Source organism: Haemorhous mexicanus, chromosome 7, assembly GCF_027477595.1.
Source record: "Haemorhous mexicanus isolate bHaeMex1 chromosome 7, bHaeMex1.pri, whole genome shotgun sequence".
Classification (NCBI taxonomy): domain Eukaryota; kingdom Metazoa; phylum Chordata; class Aves; order Passeriformes; family Fringillidae; genus Haemorhous; species Haemorhous mexicanus.
In genome coordinates, this window is record NC_082347.1 from 13,959,529 (window position 1) to 13,983,116 (window position 23,588).

Genomic DNA, 23,588 nt, shown 5'->3' on the forward strand with positions numbered 1-23,588 from the left:
GGCGGCGGCGGCGGCGGCGCGCGCGGGGCGATGGCGGACAGCGCCAGCGAGAGCGACACCGACGGCGGCGGCGGCAGCGGCGGCTCCGCGGGGCCGCTGTCGGGGGGCGGCCCGGGCGCGGGGCCCGGCTGCGGCGCGGCGGGCGGCGGCGGCGGCTCCTCGGGGGGCGGCAAAGCGGGCGGGATCGTGATCTCGCCGTTCCGGCTGGAGGAGCTGACGAACCGCCTGGCCTCGCTGCAGCAGGAGAACAAGGTGCTGAAGATCGAGCTGGAGACCTACAAGCTCAAGTGCAAGGCGCTGCAGGAGGAGAACCGCGACCTGCGCAAGGCCAGCGTCACCATCGTGAGTGCGGGCGGCGCCGCGCCGGGCCCGGCGGGCGGGGAGCGGGGGTGTCCCCGCCGCGGGGTGTCCGCGCAGGGCGGGCCCGGCCGCGGCCTCCCCGCCGGTCCCCTGGCTGCCTCCCGGCTCGCCGGGAGGAGTCACCCCGGGCGGGCCCGGCTGTCACCGCGGGCCGGCCGCGGGAGACGCGCACAGGTGGGGTCACCCCGCGCCCTTCGCGCCCCCTCCGGCTCCGGGAGGGCACCGGCAGCGGAACCGGCGAGGAGCCGAGGCGGTTCCCCCTGCCGGACCCGCGTGGCCGCCCGGCTCCCCGCGGGGAGGCGGCCCCGCTGGCCCGCCCTGCCCGGTGTCCGAGCGGCGGCGGCTCGGGGAGGGGCCGGGCAGGGGAAGGGCGATGCTCTCCCTTCCCCTGAAGTTTCTCAAAGTAGAGATTTCCCTGGAGTTTAAGTAATCTGCGGAGATTACGGATTATCTCTTCAGCCGTCACCTCTTCAGCCACTGTGCAGAAGCGGCGAGCTGCAGGAATAGCGTCTTGTTCTTGAGGAAGTGTCTGGTTTGTTTGTAATGTTTTGTTAAGTGCTGCATTTCAAGGTATTTGAAAACTCATTTAAATAGGACTCTTAAAAATAATGTGAGTAGAGCAGCACTCTGTCCCGGCAACCGCTCAGCTCCTGGTTTATGAGCACCGTGAGGATAACTTTGAGTTTAACACCATTTTATGTGATGCTGTTAGGCAGGCATCCTCAGAAAAGTGCATATCAAAATACTACAAAAATATTGTTCTGTTCTTCTCTATGAGTTTGGTAGTTAGGAGTTTAAATTATAGGAATTTTTGCTAATTCTGTGGCTAAAGGGGTTGTTTAGGTGTTGTAGTGGTCATGGCCTGCACGCAGAGTAGGTGACTTGCCAAAAACCTGTTAAAGGTAACTCTGATACTCTCCCGACCGTCCTTGCCAGTGCAGGTGGAGAAGTTTCAGGAGAGACCAATCCCACCTGTGTGTGTGCACTCTCATTTCATCTGATTTTTCATAGGGGGTGCTTTGCTCTGACCATAAAGTCTGTTTTATTGATACTCAGCTTTTCCATTGTCAGTCCCTCTAGCCAAGAAATGGAGCTTGCCTAGGCATACCTCTCATCTGCTCCTTGTAGTAAGCATTCAGTGTCTAGCAGGATGTGGGCCGGAAGAGTGCACGAAATACAATACAGAAGTAATTTATTCAAGGATGACAAATATAGTGCTAGTCGGGGAAATGTGTGCTTTGTTAATACTTTACGAGAAGAGAATGTGCCTTAATTAGGTAGCGGCGGAGTGCCTTCTAATGTTGAAAGGTGCTAAGGCGCCTTGTCAGTCAGACATTTTCTCTCTGCCTGTTAGAAAGGCACAGCATCTTTCCCAACCCCTGGTAAGTGTATTGTTTGTAAACAACTTGGAAAGAATGCTTGTGTGCATTACCGTTCTGGCAGTGTCTCTAGGGACTGATCAGCTTACATTTTCAACAGATTTTAATTTATAAAAAGGAGGTATTTTCCTTAAATCTGAAACTCTGCCTGGTTTTGACATCTTGGATAAAGAGAGGAGAGGTGTTAGACTTTAATGGCAACCTGTAGGCTGTCTGGAAAACCGACATCTTTAGCTGATGCTGTGGCTTTGGTATGCTAAACTGTGTACGACTGAGTAAACCACTTCTAATTCAGCAAGCAGCAAAAAAATGAATGCAAAACATAACTTTTTTTCAGGCCAGTGAGACCTTGTGCTGTGATTTACATAGTCCATAATGTAAACTCATTTGCAGTCAGAATACTTTGTTGTGTGGCTCTAGTATGCAGGTGACTGGAGATGAGCTTTATTGGAATGTTGAAATATGTGTCATTCACATGTCAGTGGAATAGAAAATTTTCTGATTGTCTCCACTGTGATTCTAAACCTTTGTCAGTTTGCTCCTCCACCCTCCAGCTCCTCTCAGTGTTGCCATGCTGACAGACGGGTGCTTTGTGTGTTTCCTGTTGTGGGCATTGTAATGACACAAATCAGCTTTGATTTTTATCAAGTGTTGAGGACAAGCTGTGAAGCACAAATGGACCTGACAGGTAGCCAGAATAGCAGGTGAATGACTAAACCTGTGTGCTGTAGGTGAAGGTGACTCCTTGAACCACATAGCTCTTCATCTGCAAACCTTTCACTGATCCTGTTTGAACTTTTTTGTGCAAGGCCACAGAGACTCTTGGCTTTCTGCAGCTCCTACCATTGTCTCTAATGATTTTGAACATTTTCCCTTTAAAGTTTGCCAGTGATGGTCTTCCTCCTACCTCTCCTGTCCGTGCTGGTGTAAGTGTTAGTTTGACATCTCTTTGTGCTTGCATTATTGTTGGTGTCAGCGTGGATATAGTCAGTTTAGGAATTACCTAAATTGCTTGCCACATAGGATCTTACTAGTTTTATTTGTAGTTCACCCTTGTGTCATAGGGTTGAAAATAAAGCGTTAATTAAGCGTAGGAGACCTACATTAATTAGTTGCTCTTGGAAAACTGACTGAGAAAGGTGTTGGCTTGGCAGGCTTGTGTGCTCACTAACTTCATATGTACTCTCATCTAAAACATGTGAAAACAAATGCTGCTTTCAAGCTGAAATTGGTGAAGCCAGCTTGGACTAAGCATACACCCAAAAATATGTGCGAGCTGTACTGCTTCCAGTAGCCTAAAATGCAAATGAAGTTATGCTGCTGTTCATGTGCAAGACTGTGAAAGTAAGTAAATATATGTGATAACTTTATCTCACCTGCTGTTGTTGGGAGCAAAGCAGGGAGAAAGCTGGGGGATATTTCAGGTGATCTCTGGCAGTGCAAGAGCATTACATCAGAAGGTGCAGTTTCAGATCAGATATTAAGGAGAAATTACTAAGATCACTTGAGCCATTTGCAGAGGGTTCATTTATATGTATTTAGCAATCTCAATTGTATGATCTCATGGTGTATTTCTGCAAGGTCTTTTTTAGGAAATGGAACGACTGGTGCCTAGGTTGGGAAGAAACAGGCGCCTGAAGATTGAGTTGCTGTGTGTTTGGGATGAGAAGCAGCGAGTTTTGGTTATAGTGCTGCACTACCAGAAGTAGATTTTCTGTGTGAATTTCCTTAGTTTTTTGATGAAAAAGGTCTGCCAAGGAGATGTCAGATTTAATGGGCTGAGCCTGGGACAGCACAACTTCTCCAGTTAAATAAGAGTACCTTCAAACCTGGGTGGTGGGGTGACTACTTTTCAAAAGGATGAATGGCTGCATGTAACAAAAGCTGAAATACTTCAGTTGGGTGTAAGTATGTATTGGTCAGGAAGTTTCTTTTGAAGTTGGTAGAATTTGGATTTTTAGCTCCTTTTTTTTCTGCTCTTTGGTATTTAATGTAACCAAGCCATCCTATTTCAGTGAAAGCCATGTAACCTTTAGCTGATACTGGAAGCGTTTTGGTTTTCTTTGTTATTGTTTTGAACTGACAGGCCTCATACGGACTGCTTCTAAGAACAAGAAGAGTTTTAGTCCCTGGCTGCTGCACACTTTCTCTAGGATGTTAGATTTGGGAATTTAACTCATGTAAATTGACCTACTATAGTAAGACATTTTCTGTGGAGTTAGAAAATTAAAATATAATAAGCCTTATTCTGTTACTTAGTTTTTTAGCTGAGGTGAAGATAGAGTATTTGAGAAGCATTAATTTTAAAATGTTCCCACTCCAAAATGCCTGATGTAGCAGCTTTAATGCAGTCTAACATTTTACAAGAATATTTCTCTTTAATTTTCCCCGATTTTGCTTTGTAGGGACGAGAATTATCCTAGAAATCCCTATTTGTGGTGCTGTGTGGATCCCCAACAGGATCATCAATTCAGTTGAGCCAGTCTGATCCGAAGTGCTGATGGCATATGCTGGCTTTTGTGAGCTTGCCATGAGTTATCACTGTCTGTAGTGCCTGCTTGCAGCACTTGCTGCCAGGGAACACTGGGACATGGGACTGCTGCAGGTTGTGAGTGGCAGTATTTTACTGTGAGATCTCTGCTGTCCTTCTTTCTGTAGCTAAACCTGCGCTCCTTGGCTCCCAGCTTAACTCTTCTCATTCCTAGAGTGCTGGCAGAGGGCAGTTGGATTTCCTGGCTTTTTGGCCTCCTCTGTGATTCTACAGAGCTGTGTGAACAGCTTCCCACCTGTTGAGAGGAACAATAGAAAAAAAAGCCTTACTCAGCTCCTATTTCCTCACCCCCTACTTAAATCCTGAACAAAGTTGTTGCTTTCAGTAACAGCCATCTCCTGAAAGCAAACAGGCTTTCTGATCAGAAAAATCCTGTGTGCTATTCTGACCTGTTAGAGTTTTCCCAATGACAACCAAATTTGGATGCTGAAATAGTTACAATTTTGCATTTTGTTTTCAATGAAGTGTGCAGAGGGATCTGTGTGTGTGTGCTGTTGTGGGTCTTCCTGGAAAATGTCAGCCTAGACAGATAGTTCAGGGAAGTGAATGGGTGAGCTGTTTTGTCAAAAATCTGCAAAAATGCTTTTTTCTTTTCTGGAGTTTGCACCAGAATTTCAAGGCAGAATGCCTGTTCCAGTACAGAATGTATCTATTAATAGTAGAAGAAAAAGGGCAGCATAGTCTATCTGAACTGAAATAGGAACCTTTAAAAGGTGCTGTTAAGGGCATGAAATCAATTAGTAGCAGAGAGAGGTAAAAAGCAAACCAAGAAAGCAAAAAAATTTTGACAAAATGTATCTGTGAATCTGTTATTTACTCTTGATTTTAAAGTAGGTCTTGCTTGTGTGAAAAATACTCTCAGTTCTGTGATGTCTTTTGTAGGTGTAAGAAACCTGCTTGGGGCTTTTGTATCCTGCTGTGTCATTTATCACTCCATTTTGTAGCTGGACTAAGCTGAAAGTAGCTCAAAAATAACAGATTTTAGAAATGCTTTGCTTACCTACTTTTGCTAAGATTAGCAAATTCGCCCACCGTGAAAGTCCATCTGAAATTTTTCAGGCACTTTTTTTCCAAGAACGGGCATATAGGAAATGACTGTCTGGTATTTCAGTTTTACATTCCCTTCTGATTCTCAAGAAGCTTCTGTTGAACTTTTACAAATGTCTGTAAAGGAAAAAGGAAGTTTAGTAATGCCCTTTGGTGTTATCTGCCTTGGCCCTTAGGGTAGCATGGTCAGAGCACTGCTGCTTTTGCTGCATGGCTGGTGAGCCAGTAGTAGAAAGGTGTAATAGCATCTGCTTCCCTTTGGTAGTTACACACAGCCACTAGCATATCCAATTCCCAGACAAAAACATCATCCATGTGCTATTAACAGAATGTCACTGGGGAGTGTTGTAGGCCTTCCTGAATGCTGTTTAAAATACAAACAAAAACCACAGAAGAAGTCCATGTTTCTGAAGTTAATTCAAATATTAATTAACAGGAATGCTTATACTTTAAGGGAGTTTAAGGCTTCAAGGGTTTACTTAATCATCTGCTTTAATTTTTGTCACATGGTTTTGTGAGTTTTTTCCATACTGAACCTTGTAACTGACCTGTAAATGTGTCTTTGAGAAGGGTATCCAGTTTGAATTTGAAGACTCTTGAAGAATCACTGTGCTTGGAAAGGCTTTGGTCTCCTGCCTCCTGTTCTTCCCATCAATTTTATCAAGGCTGAGCTGTTGGTTCCTGCTGTGCCTTTTGTCTGGGTTAATGAGTATTCTGAATCCTCTGCTTTCTCCTCATGAAGATACAGGCTGTAACAGGCAACTTTAGTTTACATTGACAAACTAAACTAAGCTCTCAGACTCTGAGATGCTGGAAATCCAAAGTGTTGAATTATATACGATGCACTGGTCTAGTCTAAACATCCCTTCCTGCTTCAAATTTGCACAAATGTTTCTGATAGCCTAATTTGGAACTTTACTTATATTTTTTTTTTTTCATCCAGTGTGGTCAGTTGTCTTTAATGAGCTTGCTGTTGTGTGCTTCGGCTATTTTGTCAGAACTAGAGTTGCACACCTGTGCCTTGTTCAGGTCTGATTTGTACTGCTAGGTTGTCCAGTAGCCCTTGATTTAGAGCAGAGAATTAATTAATTGTTTAGGGAATATTTAAACAACATCCTGCTTAGTACATGTTGGTGAAATGGAACTTCCCACTGATGCGTATTTTTGAGGTCAGCAAGCCACTTTGGAAATCCTGATGTATACTTTATTTTATAGCCATTTTAAAATAATGTTTGGCATGTATTGCTAAATCAAAAACTCATATGGGTGTCTTGTACACACCCTACACCTTTGTGGTTATCTTTATTACAAATAGTCCTTGGCTGAAGGATGAATATTTGCTTATCTGCCACAACTTGTTCTCTATAAAACCATGCTGAATGACCTGTTTAATGTTTCTGTCCTTTATACTGTAAATTAATTTGTTTGCAGTATTGCCATTGGGTTGATACCAAACTCTGATAACCACCTAGTTTTGCTTGCCCTTAAATATTATACAGCAACTCTACTTTTTTATCAGTTACTTTATGTGACGTTCCCATTTTTAATAATGGTGGAATGTCTTCAAATCAGTAGGCATACTGGAATAGTGCTCTGAATTACTTTGGGGATGAAAGTGAAATAAGAACTGAAATTGTAGAGTACATTTGGGAATTTTTAATAAGGCAAAGTTCTTGGATTTCTGTGGGCTTACTATTCTGCATAGAAAGTAATTTTTCATCTTAATGAACTTTCTCATTGAGGCTGTATCATAAATTCTGTGTTAGAACTGGTTTGTAATCAACTTTTATTTTAAGAATAGTCTTTATTGTCAGGTTTAACGTGTAGTGAGACTAAGGGCCATTCTTTCTTGGTGTATCTCCTGTGACTTAAAAGTATTTTGAAGGAGAAGTTGCTTTGGTTTTTACTGCATTTTACACCTAAAACCAGGTTTGCTTTCAGCTGAAGAAAAAATAGTCATATGTGTTCCTGCTGTATATCTGCCAGACATTTTTAACCTTTTTAGTCACCTGCCCAACTGACTGTTGAGTTTTGCATTATTCACATCAGCTGATTTCGTAATCAGTATTGAGGTTTTTAGAGCTTCTAGTGCTGTTGCTGATCCCAGTATTAGAAAGTTAGTATAGACAAGATTTTAGCATAGTTTTCAGATCCTGGGAGTTCAGTATTTCATTTTAGTTGTGGTTTTGACTTTAATGTAGTTTGAATTTTAATTCTGATTTCAAAGGATGAAGGAAAATTATTTCAGTTTATTAAACTCTTTCTTTTTCCAGGGTAGGTGTGTGGTCATCTGTGGTTTTCTTGCCCTTGTTAATTCTGTTTACTTGTTCTCATTGCTTGTTTCCTCCTGCTGCTGATACTGACTTTAATGTTGAAGCTGCTGTTTTCCAAGTTGTTGGTTTTAAGTGTTGGTATACATGGGGTGTATTTTCAGCTACAGACCCTTAGTGCCAATGCTCCTTGTAGTAATTGAGCAAGCTTATGCATCTGCTGGAGACTTCACAAAAGGTTTTCTTCCCACTGCCCCTCATAAAGCATGCTTGGGTGGGATCCCAGGTGGGGACTGGAAGCATTGGAACCCATTGAAATGGTGACTCTATGCCATAGAGTCACCAAGGAAATGGTGACTCTATGGCAGCTGCAAGCAAGATATCAGGCAGCTGGGCTTGTGGGGTGCTGCAGGATAATGGAATGCCAGTGTCTCACAAACTGACCTTGAAATGTGATTGAAATAAAGAAATGAGACAGTGCTGTCCTTCAAAGGAATGAAAATTGTCAGCAGCAGACATCTGATGTATCTCAGCATAGCCTTGTAAAAACAGTGAGAGAAACAGTTGCTTTGCTGCTCTTTTTTGGGCAGGGGGGTAGGAGGAAGTTGCTGAATTTAGCAGGAGAGCAAGAGGTGAATCCTTTCAGTCTTTAAGGGAAAAAAACCCATAAAATGAAGAAGGAGAATAGGGACAAAATGTACAAATTGAATTATGCACAGGGTTTGAGATTCAGACAGAATTAATGGAAAAGAGACAAAGACATGCTTTGGAAGAGAGGCAAAAAATACAGTATAAAGCAAGCTCCCCTGGATGTGTAACAGGAAATAATCTTCCTGTGTTGTCCTGTGATGTCTTGCTTCCAACGCAGCAGCCTGGGGATGGCCAGAAGGGAACATCTCAAGTTCCTGTTCTCCAGTCAGGTCCTTCTGTCTGACTGAAGATGTGTCTTGACCTTTAATTAGGTAGTCTGTTAGTGTCCCATTTCAATGTATGGGATGGAGAACAAAGTGAAAATGATAGGCAAGACAGTTGAAGTGAAGTATTCCACAGTAAAAATGAATCTTAAGTGGGGAACTCTGAATTACAGATGTGCAGGTTTCACATCTCTTTCTGTGGGGTGCAATGGTTACTTGATAAAAGCTGAAGCAATTTTTACAGAAATATTGAAGTTTCTAATCCTGGCACTTGAGTTGTAATTATTTCAATTATTCAGTTAAAATACAGGCATTGTAGGCTAATTGGTGTCTATGGGGACGATCCTTTCAGCTCCTGAGAGTCCTCTGTCCCTTCATGCATTCCCTTGCAGCAGTTTTTTTCCTGGAAAAGTAGGTATTTCCTCAGCTCAGCTGATAATCTAACTGATGGAGAAACTCTTCAGATAAGGCTTCTCTTCCTCTCTCTCAACGCTGATTTTTACTTAGTTTGAAATTTCTAATATTACACGCAGTCTGGTCTTAGTTTGGGGAGGGCTTAGTGAGGTGGATGAGCATCTGTTCAGCCCTGCTGTAGATGGAAACAGCCTAGCAGTATTCCAGCTGTCTGCAAAGTTTCCTCAAATGCTTTAATTTTTTAAACTGCCTAAACTGTGATGTTTCTGCTTGTTACTGTAAAGCTAAGTCCTTTTTAGTTCCATTGGTGGTGGTGGTGCTAATCAGACTTAAAACTCCTACCACATATATAAATAATTCCCACCATGATGTGCTTTGGTCCTGTGTGAAAGTATAAATGTTTCTTTACAAGTCAGACATGATAAGACCCAGCAATGTTTAGCATGCCACAATACAAAGTTAGGCTTCTTTCTGTGACTTACAGTTGAGTTTCTACTTTCACCAGGTGGTGGGATTTCCACTTTGTGTTGCTTCATTTTCAAATAGACAGCAAAAGCTACTGTTATGAAATTTGCAAAATATAGGGTTTTAGCCACCACTTTACAAGAGTTTTAAAGGATATGTGTTTCTCACATCTGTTAAAAATGTGCAGTAGACATTTTGTCGTGGCTCGTGTTGCCAGGAATTATTAACTAGGTGAAACCTCTGTCCTCACAGGCCATGAAATCCAGGTTGGGTCAAGAAGAGGGACACTGCCAAAGTCAGTTTCACAGAGTAAATTTTACCTGAAATCTAGATATGCAACAAATCCCTTTTCTGTGTCAGACCTACTTCTCCAGTTCTGTATGGGATGAATATTCAAGGATGATTGCATTCCCCCACATCCTGCAAATCTCTGTTTGTAGGGGCCAGAGACAGAGAATACAAAGGCCAAAGATTTATTTTTTTCATATTCCTCATCATATTTTCATACACTACACATTGATAAACTTGTTTCTTGCCTCGAAAGCCTGGAAAGAGATTGCTCTTTGGAATAGTAGGATAGGTACTGTAAGATGTCCAAACTGTAGAGAAGGAAAAAAAACCCAGAAAACTACTAATTGACTCTTAGGAGAGGTAAGTAGAAACATTTCTTTTTCTGTAATGGAGCTGGAGCTAGTGTGCCTTAACAGTGAGTTGGACAATGTTGTGTTTGCTTTGTGAATATGTTGGTTTGGTTTAGGAAAAGGTATGATTATAATTAATAACAAGCTTCATCTCCAGCTCTTGTTAATCACTGGGAAAGTGTTTCTGTGGAAAGTCAGTTTGTGTAAGAGGAAACTGGGGGAGATTTTAACCCTCTTAAGAGGTTGTTTGTGTTGAGTGGCTGAGGACACCTTGCTGCTCTGGGGAAAAACATTGCCATCCCTAATGATTACCTAAGCTGTATTTGAATTTATCATATAATACAAACAAACAAAATCCCAACAACAGTCCCATTTCCTGCCTCTCCACCAGCAAATAAAAAGGGTTTAAGAGATTTAAAGACAGTTAAGAAATTACATGGTGAGCATCTACAGTTTGAAATCCCCATAAATGGATATTTATCTGGTGGTCTTTATCCCTAGTTTTAAAAAACTTAAAGGAGAACAGGTTGATTGATGTAGATATACCAGAGGTTATACACACTTGAAAGAAGGATCTACAAGTGCTGAAAGCCACTTTTACCTAGAAGGGAAGGATGATGAATACACAGGCAGTGGGTGCTCAGGACCCAGCTGAAGTGAGAAAATGCCTTGGAGCAGGGACAGTCACTGCTAATACCTGTGGTGTGCAGGTGGCACTCTTCGGCACATGCCATGCAGCAGTGGTCTGGCACCTGCTGCCTGGAAAAACTGGGTATAACAGAATTACTCTTCAGCTCTCATGATGTACTCTGATGAAGAAAAACATGTTTTTCATATTTACATGCTTGCAATGCGTTACCTGGAGAATTGTCATGGAGGTTATTGGGGGGGGGTGACTGTACAGTGTCTGTTCACTGCTTTCACTTGTGTCTTTTTTGCCTTTGAGTAGAGAAACAGTTGTGGCTGCCCAGCTGCTTTTAACAGGAGTTTGCTGTGGTTGCATTTTGAGCAGAAGTTTGTTATTTTAGAACAACCCAGTACCTGTTAGCTGAATATACCTCTGAGCATACCTCTGAACAGAAGCTTAGCATTAAGTTAGTCACCTAATAGTCCATTCTTCTGCTAAATCTTTTGCTGTTCTGCTCTGAAATTTTGGGAATGTGCAGTTTTGATTTTCCTAATTGGTCACTTCAGCAAAATGAATCAGTTAATGTGTGGTTACATTGAAGAGAAATGTTGATTTATCAGTGGTCAGAAAATAGACTAAAAAACATTTAAAATATGTTAATTTAAGAAGTTTATGCATTAGACATCTGATATCAGAATAATTTGTACTGGGGTACTACATTCCTTGTAGGTCCTAGCACTAATGGTGGTGTTACTGAGATTTAATTTGTTGTTACTAGTTTCTAAGTAGCATAACAACCGGATTTCATTAAATTTGAGTATTGTAGATGCAGTTCGAATAAACCACAGCATTTTAAGATGTATGGTTATTCCAATGATCACATTGGCTGTGAAAAATTATTAACACACACCACCTCCAACAAAACAGTGTATGCTACAAGATTAGAGCAAAATGATCCTTTTTCTGTCTTTCACGTTGACAAGTCTGTGCATTTGAAAATTCAGACAAACTGAACATAAAGCTACAAATCTTGTTATGTGTACATGTGCATCTTTGTGATTTTTTTTTAGCATTTTTTATATTGAGGTTGAGCAAAAGCAAAACCTGTTCCACGTGCTTCTGTTTCCCATTTGTTTTACACTATTGATTAACTAGCAAACTTTCCAGTGCAAAAAATCCAGCAGTAAAACAGCAATGCAGTTAAAAGTCAAAGAGTAAAGCAAAAATTTCTTTCTAGTAGTCATCAGTAAAGGATTAAGAGAGAGAGATATTTCAAACTTTGGTTTAGAGTTTGATATGACAGTGTAGCTGTATTTTCCATATTGGCTGTCTTTGTCAATGTAAGTCTTCAGCTGGGTACAAACTGGCAAAGATGGGGAAGTCCCTGGCAAAGCACTATCTTCTGGAAGAGATGTGCTGCTGAGGCTTTGTGCTGGGAATGGTCCCTTGCCTGTGCTGGGCTGATGGAGGTGTCTCACAGGGTCCTGTTCTTGGTGCCTTCCTGCCTGTGTTTGCATGTGCAGTCATTACAGCCCTTCTGAGGAACATTTCATGTGCATTTTGAAGCAGTATTTGCTTGTATGCAGTGAACTTGAGGACTTAGGGGCAGTGGGTTTGTTTGTGCTTATATACATGATACTTACTTGACTGGAAATCAGTGCTGCTGAAAATGCAGCAAGTGTAGGAAATGTGTGGTGCCTGTGCATGGGACAGAAGAAGGGCCTCATGAAATAGAGCCATTCGGAAAGGTCTGCAGGCTAGATTTAATTTTCCTGCTGGGTCATTCCTGCCTTGGCCTGTGACTTCTGTTGGCTCAGGTTACAGCTCTTGTGTGCTGGCAGCAGAGACTCCAGCCCTGATAACCGTCTGGGAGCTTGTTCTACATGATGATGTTTAAGTGAATGAAAAATAAGAGCTATAAAGCATGTATGCGGTGAATAGTCAGATTCTTAAGATTGCCATGTTCAGTGTTCAGAATAGGAAGTGTTTAGCATGTGCTTGTACAGCCCTGATACTTTTTCCTTTATGGTGCTTTATTACCATATAATCTTTAGTTACATTAAGATTGCACAGCATTATGTGGTCATGGTTAAAGTGCTCAGTAAAAGTTATTGATACATTTTTCTAGGCTCTATCTTGACGTTTTGTCTGTCACAGAGAATGTGGCTTTTTCACATGCTGCATTTTTATTAACTTCTTAATGTGCCAGTATTTTGATATAATGAAAGCTCTTGAAGGGAGTATACTATTTTTTTTCTGTTTTGAAGCAAGCCGTTTAAATTTTTTTTCAATTATGTAAGTAAATTCAGGAATTGATTCTATTAATTATGAAATTCATACAGCTTGTTTCACTTAGTTTGTAATTAGCCAAATGCATTCATTTTATAAATATTTATGCTTGTCAAATGAGCTTGTTTTCATAACTTGCTTATTTCATTTTTACCACTTGTGTGTTTCAGTTGTGCAAGGGTTTCAGGTCAACATCAAAATGCAGAAAAGGAAGTGTGTACAATGGGATTGCATACCATCAAACAATTTACTTCATTGCTGATGCTAAGAGATTATTTTAGAGATCGTATTCAGCATGAAAGAATACCAGTGACTTTTGTGTTTAGGAAGCTGGTCACTTCTGAGGGCTGTTCTCCAGTGCTCTTCCCAAACCACAAGATGTGTGCACCCGAGTTTTTGAGAGAAGATCCCACCAGGCTACATGAGCTGAAAACATTTGACTGTGGTTGAAACTGACTTGGGAGAAAAATGCATTTCTTACGTTGTTTGAGTCAGCTCCTTTCTCTAATCAGTGTGCATCTGTTGTGGATTTGTGTGGCCATGTGTTGGATCACTTGGTGGGCATCGAGGGAAGAGCTTGCTGTGCCTGGAGCTGGCAGCAGCAGTGCTGTGACAGAGGCGTTTGACATGTCTGGCCAAAACCTGATTAACCTTTTACAGAGGAGAGGGATGGGGGATGAAGGGGACAGAGAATTTCCTGCTATAAATGGAGATTAAAAGGAACTGTATTTTAATACTTTAAATGATAGCTTATCATAGAGTTATTCCTTTATTATTGCTATAATAAATTATTATTATAAAAAAGATATATTTTTTGTCTCCTCTTGCAGCAGAACTCATCTACTGAATAGCTGCAATATAATAGGACTTGTGCTTTGAAGCAATTCTACTTCAGTGGCTTTAATGTTATACAATAAGTAATGTTTAGAGTAGTTGAAATTCTCAGTATGAGTTTCAATAATGAATTTCTTTCTTCCTTAGCGTATTTGGAAAATAACTTCTGGTAAGCCTCTAAGTTTGTGATTTTTGTGGTAGAGGGTGGTATCTCTTTATTGTTTGTTTGTTTGTTTTTAGAAGCTTACCAACCAAAAAAAAAAGCTTTCCTCCTACACTACCAGGTCTGTGTTTAAAAAAAAAAAAAAAAAACAGCCCTGCAGCTTGGGGTCCTGAAGGAACCATTCAAAGATGTTAGAGCTTGTTTAGGGCTTTTAGGAAATACTGTATGCCCAAAGATAAAAATGCATGGTTCTTTCTATTGCTCTCTTACTCCTGAAAACTCATCTTAAAGAAGGGAGAAGAAAAAGAAAAAGGTACTTTTATGTCAGAACAGAGGAAATTACCCTGGGGGTTTGTCACAGATTAGACAGGAAATCACACTGCAAATTGACCCCAGAACTTGAATTCCAGTTCACCACTTCAACCACAAGAGCATTCACTCTTTTCTCTCAGGCAGGCCACCCAGCTGAAAGAAATACCTTTCCTTGGGTGAGGGGGAAGCTGTGCCTACTTCATTACTGGGCTTGGGTGGGAATTCCTTGTCCTTCAGCCTTTCCTGCCAGGAATGTGCTGCTGGGCAGTCGCTGCAATTGGCAGTAGTGGGAGTTCTCTGAGTTGCTGTTGACTTCTGTTCTTGTGGTGGTTCATGTTTCTCGCTGTCTGTAAGGCACATTGCGTGCACTGTGGTCATTTCAGAAGCAGTTGGAAGGTTTGAAGGAAAAAAAATAGCTGCATTGTAAAAGTTTCTCCTGTAAGGGAACAGTATCAGCTCACTGGAATGTTTGTTGCATTTGTAGTTTTCTGTGTCATTTTAACTTCGTGCAAGAAAGCATGGCCAGACCAGTCACTTGAGTTAGTACTGAGAGAGGAGGAGTGTGTACTTCAGGAGAGTTGGGAAGCTTAGATTTTATTTTATGCAAGAACTGCATATTCAAAGACCATGTCATTGTAGCATCCTGCACTTCTCACCCTGTTTACCTCATCCTGTTGAGTAGGACTTTTGGGAAGGCAGCTTTCTGAAGTGACAGCTTTAGTTCAGTGTAACATGTGCAGCAACTGAGATCATCTCTTCCTGAAGCTGTCCCAACCCTTCAGTCTATATTAGTAGCAAAGATCGAGTTTCTTGTGGCAGATTAAACTGCTCTTCAGCTCCATCTACAGGGTTACCAACTGCACCAGAAAAAGTTGGATGAAAGGTGAAGAGGTCATGGTGGCTCTTGACATAAAGATGAAAGACCTTCAAGGGTGGATTAGATCAAAACAATGCTTGGTAGGCTGTTTACAACAAAATCCCCTGAAATCTTGTGTCACCTTTACCCTGAATGCTGCTGGAGACAGCCTGCAGGCTGGGCATGCCTGGCATCTGCCTTGTGTAGGTGCCTGGGGCAGTTTGTGAAACGTTTACTACTGAAATTGTCTGAAAGGACACCTGACACTAAAATGCAAGAACACGTTCATGTCAGGTCGCTGATAATGTGCTGATACTGACTACAGAGTAGGTATTAATTGCATTGCTAGACTTGCTTGCTGTGCAGTATCAGGAAGGCTTGTGAGGCTTTAAAAAGTGCATGGGGTGGGGGAAAGGAATTTTTTAAAGGGTTTTTTGTTATAGTTTATTTTTTTATGTGACTGTGTGTAAGCTGATGCCTCATCAGAAGTACTGGATTTTGCTGCTTAATACAATACAGTGCCACCTTAACAGTGTGGTCAGTGTATGGTGCAGTGATAGAGAAGAAGAGCATCCCACCAGAAACAGAAGCTGCTGCTGGTGCTAGAACCAAGAGAGCAGAGGGAAATTCAGCAGTGTGAACCTGGGCTGCTAAAGGTGTATTTGCAAGAGGAACTGAGAGAAGGAAAGTATTTTAATGTCAAACCTTTCAGTTTATGGTAGTATACACAGGATGTGGAAAAAGAACTTTAGTGCAGCTCACTTCATAATATGATACTTGGTTACTAGATAAAGTTTAGGAAAATACGTTTCTTAGTTCTTTTAAAATTACTTGAAATTTAAACTCCCAAGGACAGATTTTTATGACACTTCATGCATCAGCTCTACTAGTGATCAGGATTTCACAAGCTTTTGCAATAAAAACAGCAGGATTTTTCTTCCTCAAAAGTATAAGAGGTTTTTTGTGGTTTATATGCATGAGGTCCTTTTTATCTCCCTCTTTATTCTTGATTTCCTGTAAAGTAACATGATAGCCCTTGCATTTATAGTCTTGACCACAATAATTAGAGATTTTCCTTAGTGGATGCATCCATGGAATGCTCCAAGTTAGCTGTGCATGGAGTTCTGAGACATGGGAGACAGGTGGATATGTCTGTTGTTATGCAGAAAATCTGTGGTAAAAGTAGATTGCTTGTTTCAGGTTTTCAGAGATTGACTGATCAGGTGTTATCATTTTGTATCACTCAGTGCATTGGCAATTTATTTTGTAATATGGTGCACAGAACAGAGTAAATGGCTGTTAGTATTTTTGCATGTCAAGTGTGATATGGATAATAGAGGAAAACCGAGAACTCTATACCCATGTGGAAGACCTGGCATTTCTGATTTCTGTATTTTGTTTCTCTTTTTTTTTTTTTTTTTTTTGCTGATGATATCAGGCCTCTTTTCAGATACAGATACTTAATAAAAACACAGGTTATCCCTTTGGAAAAACAGTGTATTCACATCCAGAAAAATCAGTTTGATTATTGGCTAAATGACTAACAGATTTCAAGACTTTAGGCAATATTAAGGTAAACATGAATTTTCCTGTTACTTGAGATAATTTAACTATCACCAATTAATGAGTAACAAGATAAAGGGCAGGTTTCAGTATGAAATTTAGAAGAAATATGATAATAAATTACATGCTTTGTACCTAGTCTAAATAACTGTCTGATGTATTTTCAGCTAAAATGTTTGTGTTGAAAGTGCTGACCCTTGGGTAATTAAATGGACATTCATTGTATTCAGTGTGCTGTGCGGATATGCGGGGCTCACAGTTTCTGTGCAGATGTGTAGGGTTGCTGCTGTTCAGTTGAGAAATGCATTCTTTGTGTAAGGGAGGCAGATTTAATCCTGCCCACCCTTTCCCAGAGTCTCCTGCAGGCTGTGGGCACAGGGCTGTTGCAGGGCAGTTGTTGAGCAGGTACAAACCAGGGCTGCTCACGCTGATCTTCCATGCCAGCACGGTGCTGTGTGCCACGCCAGCTGGAGAGGCAGATGCAGGAAAGGACAGGGAGGAGGAAGGGAAGTCTCCTCAGCCTGTGCTGGCCTGCTGCCTGGCCTCATGAGCTCCAGAGGGGCATTGGCCAGGCCAGGGAGCTTGGCAGCCTGTGCTCCTGTTGGCCTGAGCACCATCGTTAATGTGACACCAGGATCTGGCAGAGAGTCTTGTGCAGGCTCGGTGCTATAATAATGTGATTTTAGAGCTTTTGACTGGTGCAAAGCATGAACAGAACAAATCTGTGCAAGTTACACACAATAGAAATCAAAGCAGAAACACCCTCATTCTTTTGTTTTTCAGAACCAAGTGTTTTCTAATTTAATTTTAGGTAAGCTTGGTCTGTGTTACTGTCTTCTGTTGTCTGAAGCATTGAAAAACAGACACAAGTAGAAATCCTATGTAGTGAAGGCAGTGGAGGAGTTGATTTTGGAACAGTATGCATGAATTTTAATGATTTGAGGACAATGAGCCCTTGCAATTTGACTTGTTTACTCTGTTCTGGAATGTCTCTGAAGATATAAGATGGTTAGTAGCTCTAAGTAAAGCCACATTTAGTAGCTGATAGATGATGTTCTTCAGATCAGTTAGATTCCAGGAGTTTTAATCCGTTGAGATGTGAGCTGACAATGTAACATTTCTTCAGACCTCTTGGACAAATCTCTATTTTCTTGATGTGGCAGATAATAATACCACTGAACATGCTGGAGTAGCTGTTCTCTGCTATGGAGATGCAATACATTAGAGAGGACGTGCTGTGCAGGACTTAAGCTGCTAGGCCAGCAAACTTGGCCTGACCTGGCTTTTTCTTTTCTTTCTTTTTTTCTATTTTTGTTGTTGTTGTTTTTGTTTTTTTTCTGGTTGGGTTTGTACCAGCTCTGTAGGTGACAGGGAGAAGGGAGCTGTGGCAGATAGATAGTAGGAAAGGGCCATGAAAAGAAAGCAGTAGAGATGGGAGAAGACACAAGAAAGCAGAGACAAAGATGTGAAGAGAAGGACTTGATGGAAGGAGGACTCAACTGAGAAGTTTTCAAACCACTGCTTTAGGTTTTATGATATTGGTGATACCATGAGGAAAATTTATAATTGTCCTATTGTTTCACCAAATTGAAGGACAGTTATGTTCTTTAATTAACTTTTCTCCTAGATATTGAAGGTATCTAAGTAATTGGCTCTTGGACCACTAGGGATTATATCATTACAGTTAAAAGATCACTGACATAATGAAATCTTTCAAGCATTTTCCAGTGTACAATAAGTATAAAGAGATTGTTATTGGCACATTTTGGGCCAAAGATTATGGAAGATAAGCTTTCAGTAATGTGTCTGTTTCAGTTCTTAAACTTTCCTCTCTCTAAGTTTACTGAAATAAAGCTTGCAGAATGTTTGCATAAGTTATAAGCTGGTATAATTTTATTAGAATCAGGGCCAATCACATATGTGCAGTTCAAGTCATGGGTTTTATTGCAGGGAATGAAATCACTCCTAACTCTAACTTGCTTCATTGGTTAAATGCAGTATTTCTATCATTCAGTTGTTCTAGGCTTTGAACTGTGGCATTAAGAGTTGGCTCTACCAGTTTGTAGTTGCGATCATTCATTTGCCCATATGAAATATACCCTTCTTGGCCTTTCAGAGCAGGCTTTCAAAAGATCACTTTTATGTTCCATTTATCACCTTTGTGCTTAAAAACAATACAAACATGTGAACTGTAGGGAATGCAAGAGAGCAGTGTCCCAGGCTGGCTTTTGTGGAGCAATGCAGGGTGCAGTAAGCTGAAATGGAAATTGTCACTTCTAGTATTTCTGCATGGAGAAGAATTCCAGAGTAGCTTGGGGTAAAGCTAAAGCCCCATGGCATTTTTGTGAGTTGCTGTTGTATGTAGTGGAGTAGCAGTTGTGAGGAGTACCACAGCTGTTTTCCTGGTGGTGGGTTAGGAATTCCTGTGAGAGGAACTGTGCTGCCTCTGGCTCTGCATATCGGGGTGAAAGAAGAGGAGCATTATTTGACTCCTGGAAAGCAAAGCTCAGTCTAAGGGATCTGAAAAGGGGGCACAGTGGTGCATGCAGCAGTCTGAGCTGTGCTTCAGCTTGTAATGGAGAACGTTTAGACAGGAGTTCCTTTTCAGTCATATAGAGTAGGTAAAAATAGTTGTCTGAATCTGTAATGCTTTTACAAAGTTTGTAAGGTTGAGGAGTTTGTGCATTTGCCTGGGAGGAGGCCACTTTAAAGCACCAGTGCAGTTTCTCAAGTCAAAAGGTTGGAAACAAAAAATGAAAAAAGGTGCTATAACGTTATAAAAGGGGTTGGTAACAGCACTTAGGTCCAGCCTACAGGCCTCCAGGGTGATAGGCATTTAAAGGGGAATGGAATATTTGCAGCTGTTTTGAAAGGAAACTTGCTCCCTTTTTTCTCAAAACTATGTCTTTATTTCACAGCAAGCAAGGGCAGAGCAAGAAGAAGAATTCATCAGTAATACTCTATTTAAGAAGATTCAAGCTCTGCAGAAAGAAAAAGAAACACTTGCAGTAAACTATGAAAAGGAAGAGGAATTTCTCACTAATGAGCTCTCAAGAAAACTGATGCAGGTAATTGGTGCCTTTACTGATGTTCTCCCAGGTACCTCAGAACTGACTGTTGACTGAACTTTTGTGTTTGTGTGACTGCACTCTGAGGGAAGTGGTCAGGTTGGAAAGCTGACACTTGATAAAAGCAAAGTACAAGAAGTGTAGAGAGTGACCTTTCTTTTTAACATGTTGCTTTGAAGTTTGCATCTGTGAACTCAGCTTTGAGAACCTGAAAGTTTGTATAATGATGCAAGGAATGGGTATAGCTTGCAGTAAATGTCAACTGCCTTCCAGACAAGAGTTACTGATTAATTTAAAATGTTAGTGAAATGTGCTTTTTTTTCTGGAGTATTTGATACTTAACACAAGTCCTGAAATATTAAACTTTATATACAAGAATGTGCAGCGATGCTCAAAGAAAACTTTTTATGCAAATTTGTCCATACTTGTAACAAAACCCTTGCTTCTATTGAATTAAAACACATCAGTTTGATGGTAAAAGTAAAAAGTTGAAGTTGCTGGGCCAATGTGTGGCAGAGAAACCTCGTTCCATTACCCAAGTTGCTAATTTTTAGAAAGTGGTTCAGTATTTGTTGGAAGTGTTCTACATGGTTGCTCTGTTCTCAGTCTTGCCTAAGTACCTGCTGTTGGCTCCTGTAGGAGACAGGGTACTGAGTTAGGGGAGTATTTAATGTGATCTGCCTGAGCTTTTTTCATGCCATCAGTTCTAGGCTTTGTCATGAAAAACTAGGCACTTCAAAGGAAGCTAATTTGTATGTTGTAAGCATTGCTGTGTTCTGCAGCTGGAGACTGAAGGCATGTTAGGAAATACAGTGTTTGGAAACACCACCAAAGCTAATCCCATCTGGTGCTTTTGTCACTGAAAACTGGGCCTTCTCTCACTTTGTCCCTTTGGTGCCTGTTATCACACAGGAAGCTCAGTAGCAAGATAAAATATCCCTTACTTGGTATTACTATTTCCCCTTGCTGTTCTTGAGGAGTGACAAGGATGTTTCTGAGGAAGAGACATGTTTGGTTTCTAAACCATACATTTTCATTGAAAACAGAGAAGCAGATGGCAGTAAAATAGGGGTATCAACTGTTCTTTTCTAATTGAAGTAAGATGTGGATATCACTATAGAAGAAGCTTTCCACTGAAGTCTCTTGCAATAAAGGGAGAAATGGTACATTGAACAAAGTTGTTTAATTGAAAGGGAGATGTAGAAATCTGTTACTGAACCAGGTTTTGTGGGACTGTACTATACATTATAAAGAGGAAACTAAAACTTACTTTAAATGTAAAAGCATGGATTGCACCTGATTTGTTGAAAGGGTTTTGAAGTCATGATATGACCTTGGACACAAATTTTTGCCACAAAGTTCTACAGCAAGTAAATTGTTGTATCAAGTAATTCCTTCAAATATGCTTAGCCTTTTCCATAAAATGAGATTGTTTTAACAGTTTTTTTTAACTACCTTTAGTAGCATTCTTAAATTGCTAAAATTATGCAAAATAGGTTCACACATTGCAAAGAGAAATATAAGCTTCTTGTCAACCTAAAAGTACAATTAGTTTTTTGGGTTTTTTTTTGCTATGGGCATTCAGAAGCTATGCTTTGACTTTTGTCCCACATTAAAGGAAACATTCTGTTGTTCTCAAAGAGGCCAAGGGGTGCTTGGCTCGTTGTTATGTATGAAACAAGGCTAGGGCGTTGTGCTGTTTGTCTGCTGGAAACCCTTAACAGGTGCAACTTCATTCTCATTGGTGAGAGAAAGATGCAGAGAAGCATCTGAAACAGAATGCAGACAAAAAGCTGTAGTTATTCTCACCTTTTGTACAGCATCTGGAGAAAATCCTGAGTTGTGGATTCAGCACCATCCCATAGATACTACCCAGCTTTCAGCAGGCAAGCTGCAGGTTTCTGCTGAAAGAAAAAGCTGTATAGCCATACCTACAAGACTATGGAGGTTAAATTCTGATCACCACCTGCAGCCTTGGATTTCATTCCATGTGGCCTTGCTGTAAGCCTTTGATAAACATGGTTATGTCATCCAGAAGATTTTAAAATATGGCAATTCATAAATGCAGCTGTGTTCCAAATTGTTCATCCTGAAGCTGTGTGGTTTCTCTCAGCACCATTAGGTAGCAATTTTTGAGAGTAAATCATGAGTTTGTCCTCTCTGAATCATAACCAGATAACTTGAAAATGGGAACAGCAGTCAGCATCCTGGTGGTGTTGGTGGCTTGCCTGTGAAGGGTGAGTGGCATGGAATTTTTTGCTGAGAGGCTCACCTGAAAACTTCAGTGCACAGAGGAGAAAAGGGTTATATCAATGCTCCTCCACAAGACCATAGCTGAAACTTTTGTGGCTTGTGCATAGGCACCAGTGGTGTTTCTGTTTATGTCATATGCTAAAGTGTTATTAGCCTTTCCCTTTCACTGGTCAGCAGGTTATGTTTTCTATACTTCTGGATGACTTTTCATATACCTTTACAGTGGCTCAAGACTTGCAGTACAGGTGAAGCACTTGTTTTAAAGCAAACAGTTTAATATTAAAACTGTTTATCTGTTTGTGTGTATGCTGAATGAAGATCTCATTTCATGGCTTATGTCTTTGATGTGATAAAGTTGCTGTGAAATACAAAACGAGGATATTAATATATTCTCCTAAACATCAGTAATGTGATTAGCAGCTTATAAATGATACAAAGGAAATGGTCCCTTCCCCTAAAGAGCTTACCTGTGGAGTTAGGGAACATTTCAATATTACCATATGCCTCCATGAAAGTAATTTTTCAACTCTTCAGAGATCATGGACTCTGAAGTGAATTGACATTAGAATATTGATGAGTTGCAGGCAACTTTTTTAATCAGCAAAGATCTGAAAATAATACTTGATGTTTTTTGTTTTCTGAAAGTTTATCTGTTGTCTCAGGGTTTTGGTTCTTCATTGTTGAACCCTGGAAATTATACCCACGTAGAACAACAGATTAAAAATTGGAGAAGAGAAGCTCCTGGTATTACAAACAAACTCATTTTTTGGAAAAGAGGGCATTATTGGCACACATCACATGGTCAGTTTAGACTTTATTACAATATCTTTTCTGTAATTGGATAGTCTTCCTACTATACAGACGTAGGGCTGCAGTCTTGGCTAATGTTTTTTTAGACCAGCAAGGTAAGATAATTATAATTTCATTTTTTTTTAATTTCCTGAAATTTGTGGGTGCCAATACTTGCAATTACTCATTAGAGTGTAGCAATTCTATCTTTATTAGGAGAATAATGATCTCATAAATGCCACTTCCATTTTTGGCATCTTTGCTCTGCAGGGAATTCTAGCTAAATTAGATGCAGACTTTGGATAATGACTTACCCAGGAATTCAGTAATCTCCAGTTGGTTGGTCCACTATTCTTTGGGATTGGCTCTTAATCTCTGGGTGTGCCAGGCAGTGTTGGTCTGACCTGCAAGTAAACTTACAGCATCCATGCTGTTCAGACATTGTACATCAAATGGCTTCCTGCCTTTTGGATGAGTAAGGGAAAAAAAAGTCATATAAATCTGTTGTTTTGTCTAAAACTTTGGCTTTTGGAACTGAAGAGAGGCACTTCTGCTAAACTGCATATGATTTGCACTCTCCCAAGTGAGAGTATTCTTTTTCAAGTATTTACAGCTCTGTGCCTGTTTCAAAATTACTGCTGTATTACTCTGTTGAAAGGCACCTAACAGAGGGACTTTTTTCACAGTGTCTGTGTGTTTGTTGTTTTGTCAGACCTTTGTTTGTCACAATTGTAGGGGTTTATGCCTCTCATTCAGCCTGGCCTCTGGAATGAGCTCCCAGAACGTTAAAAC

The 23,588-nt window shown here is 40.8% G+C and overlaps 1 protein-coding gene across 2 annotated transcripts in view; it reads left to right on the forward strand.

Moving 5' to 3' along the window:
• The window catches only part of CCDC6 (coiled-coil domain containing 6), a 48,623-nt gene continuing 25,035 nt past the window's right edge, over positions 1 to 23,588 (forward strand). For both annotated transcript variants that reach the window (XM_059851142.1, XM_059851143.1), the window contains exons 1-2: positions 1 to 342; positions 19,605 to 19,754. In XM_059851142.1, coding sequence (XP_059707125.1) covers positions 31 to 342; positions 19,605 to 19,754 — 462 coding nt within the window. In that variant the 5' untranslated portion in view covers positions 1 to 30. The remainder of the gene's footprint in view (positions 343 to 19,604; positions 19,755 to 23,588) is intronic.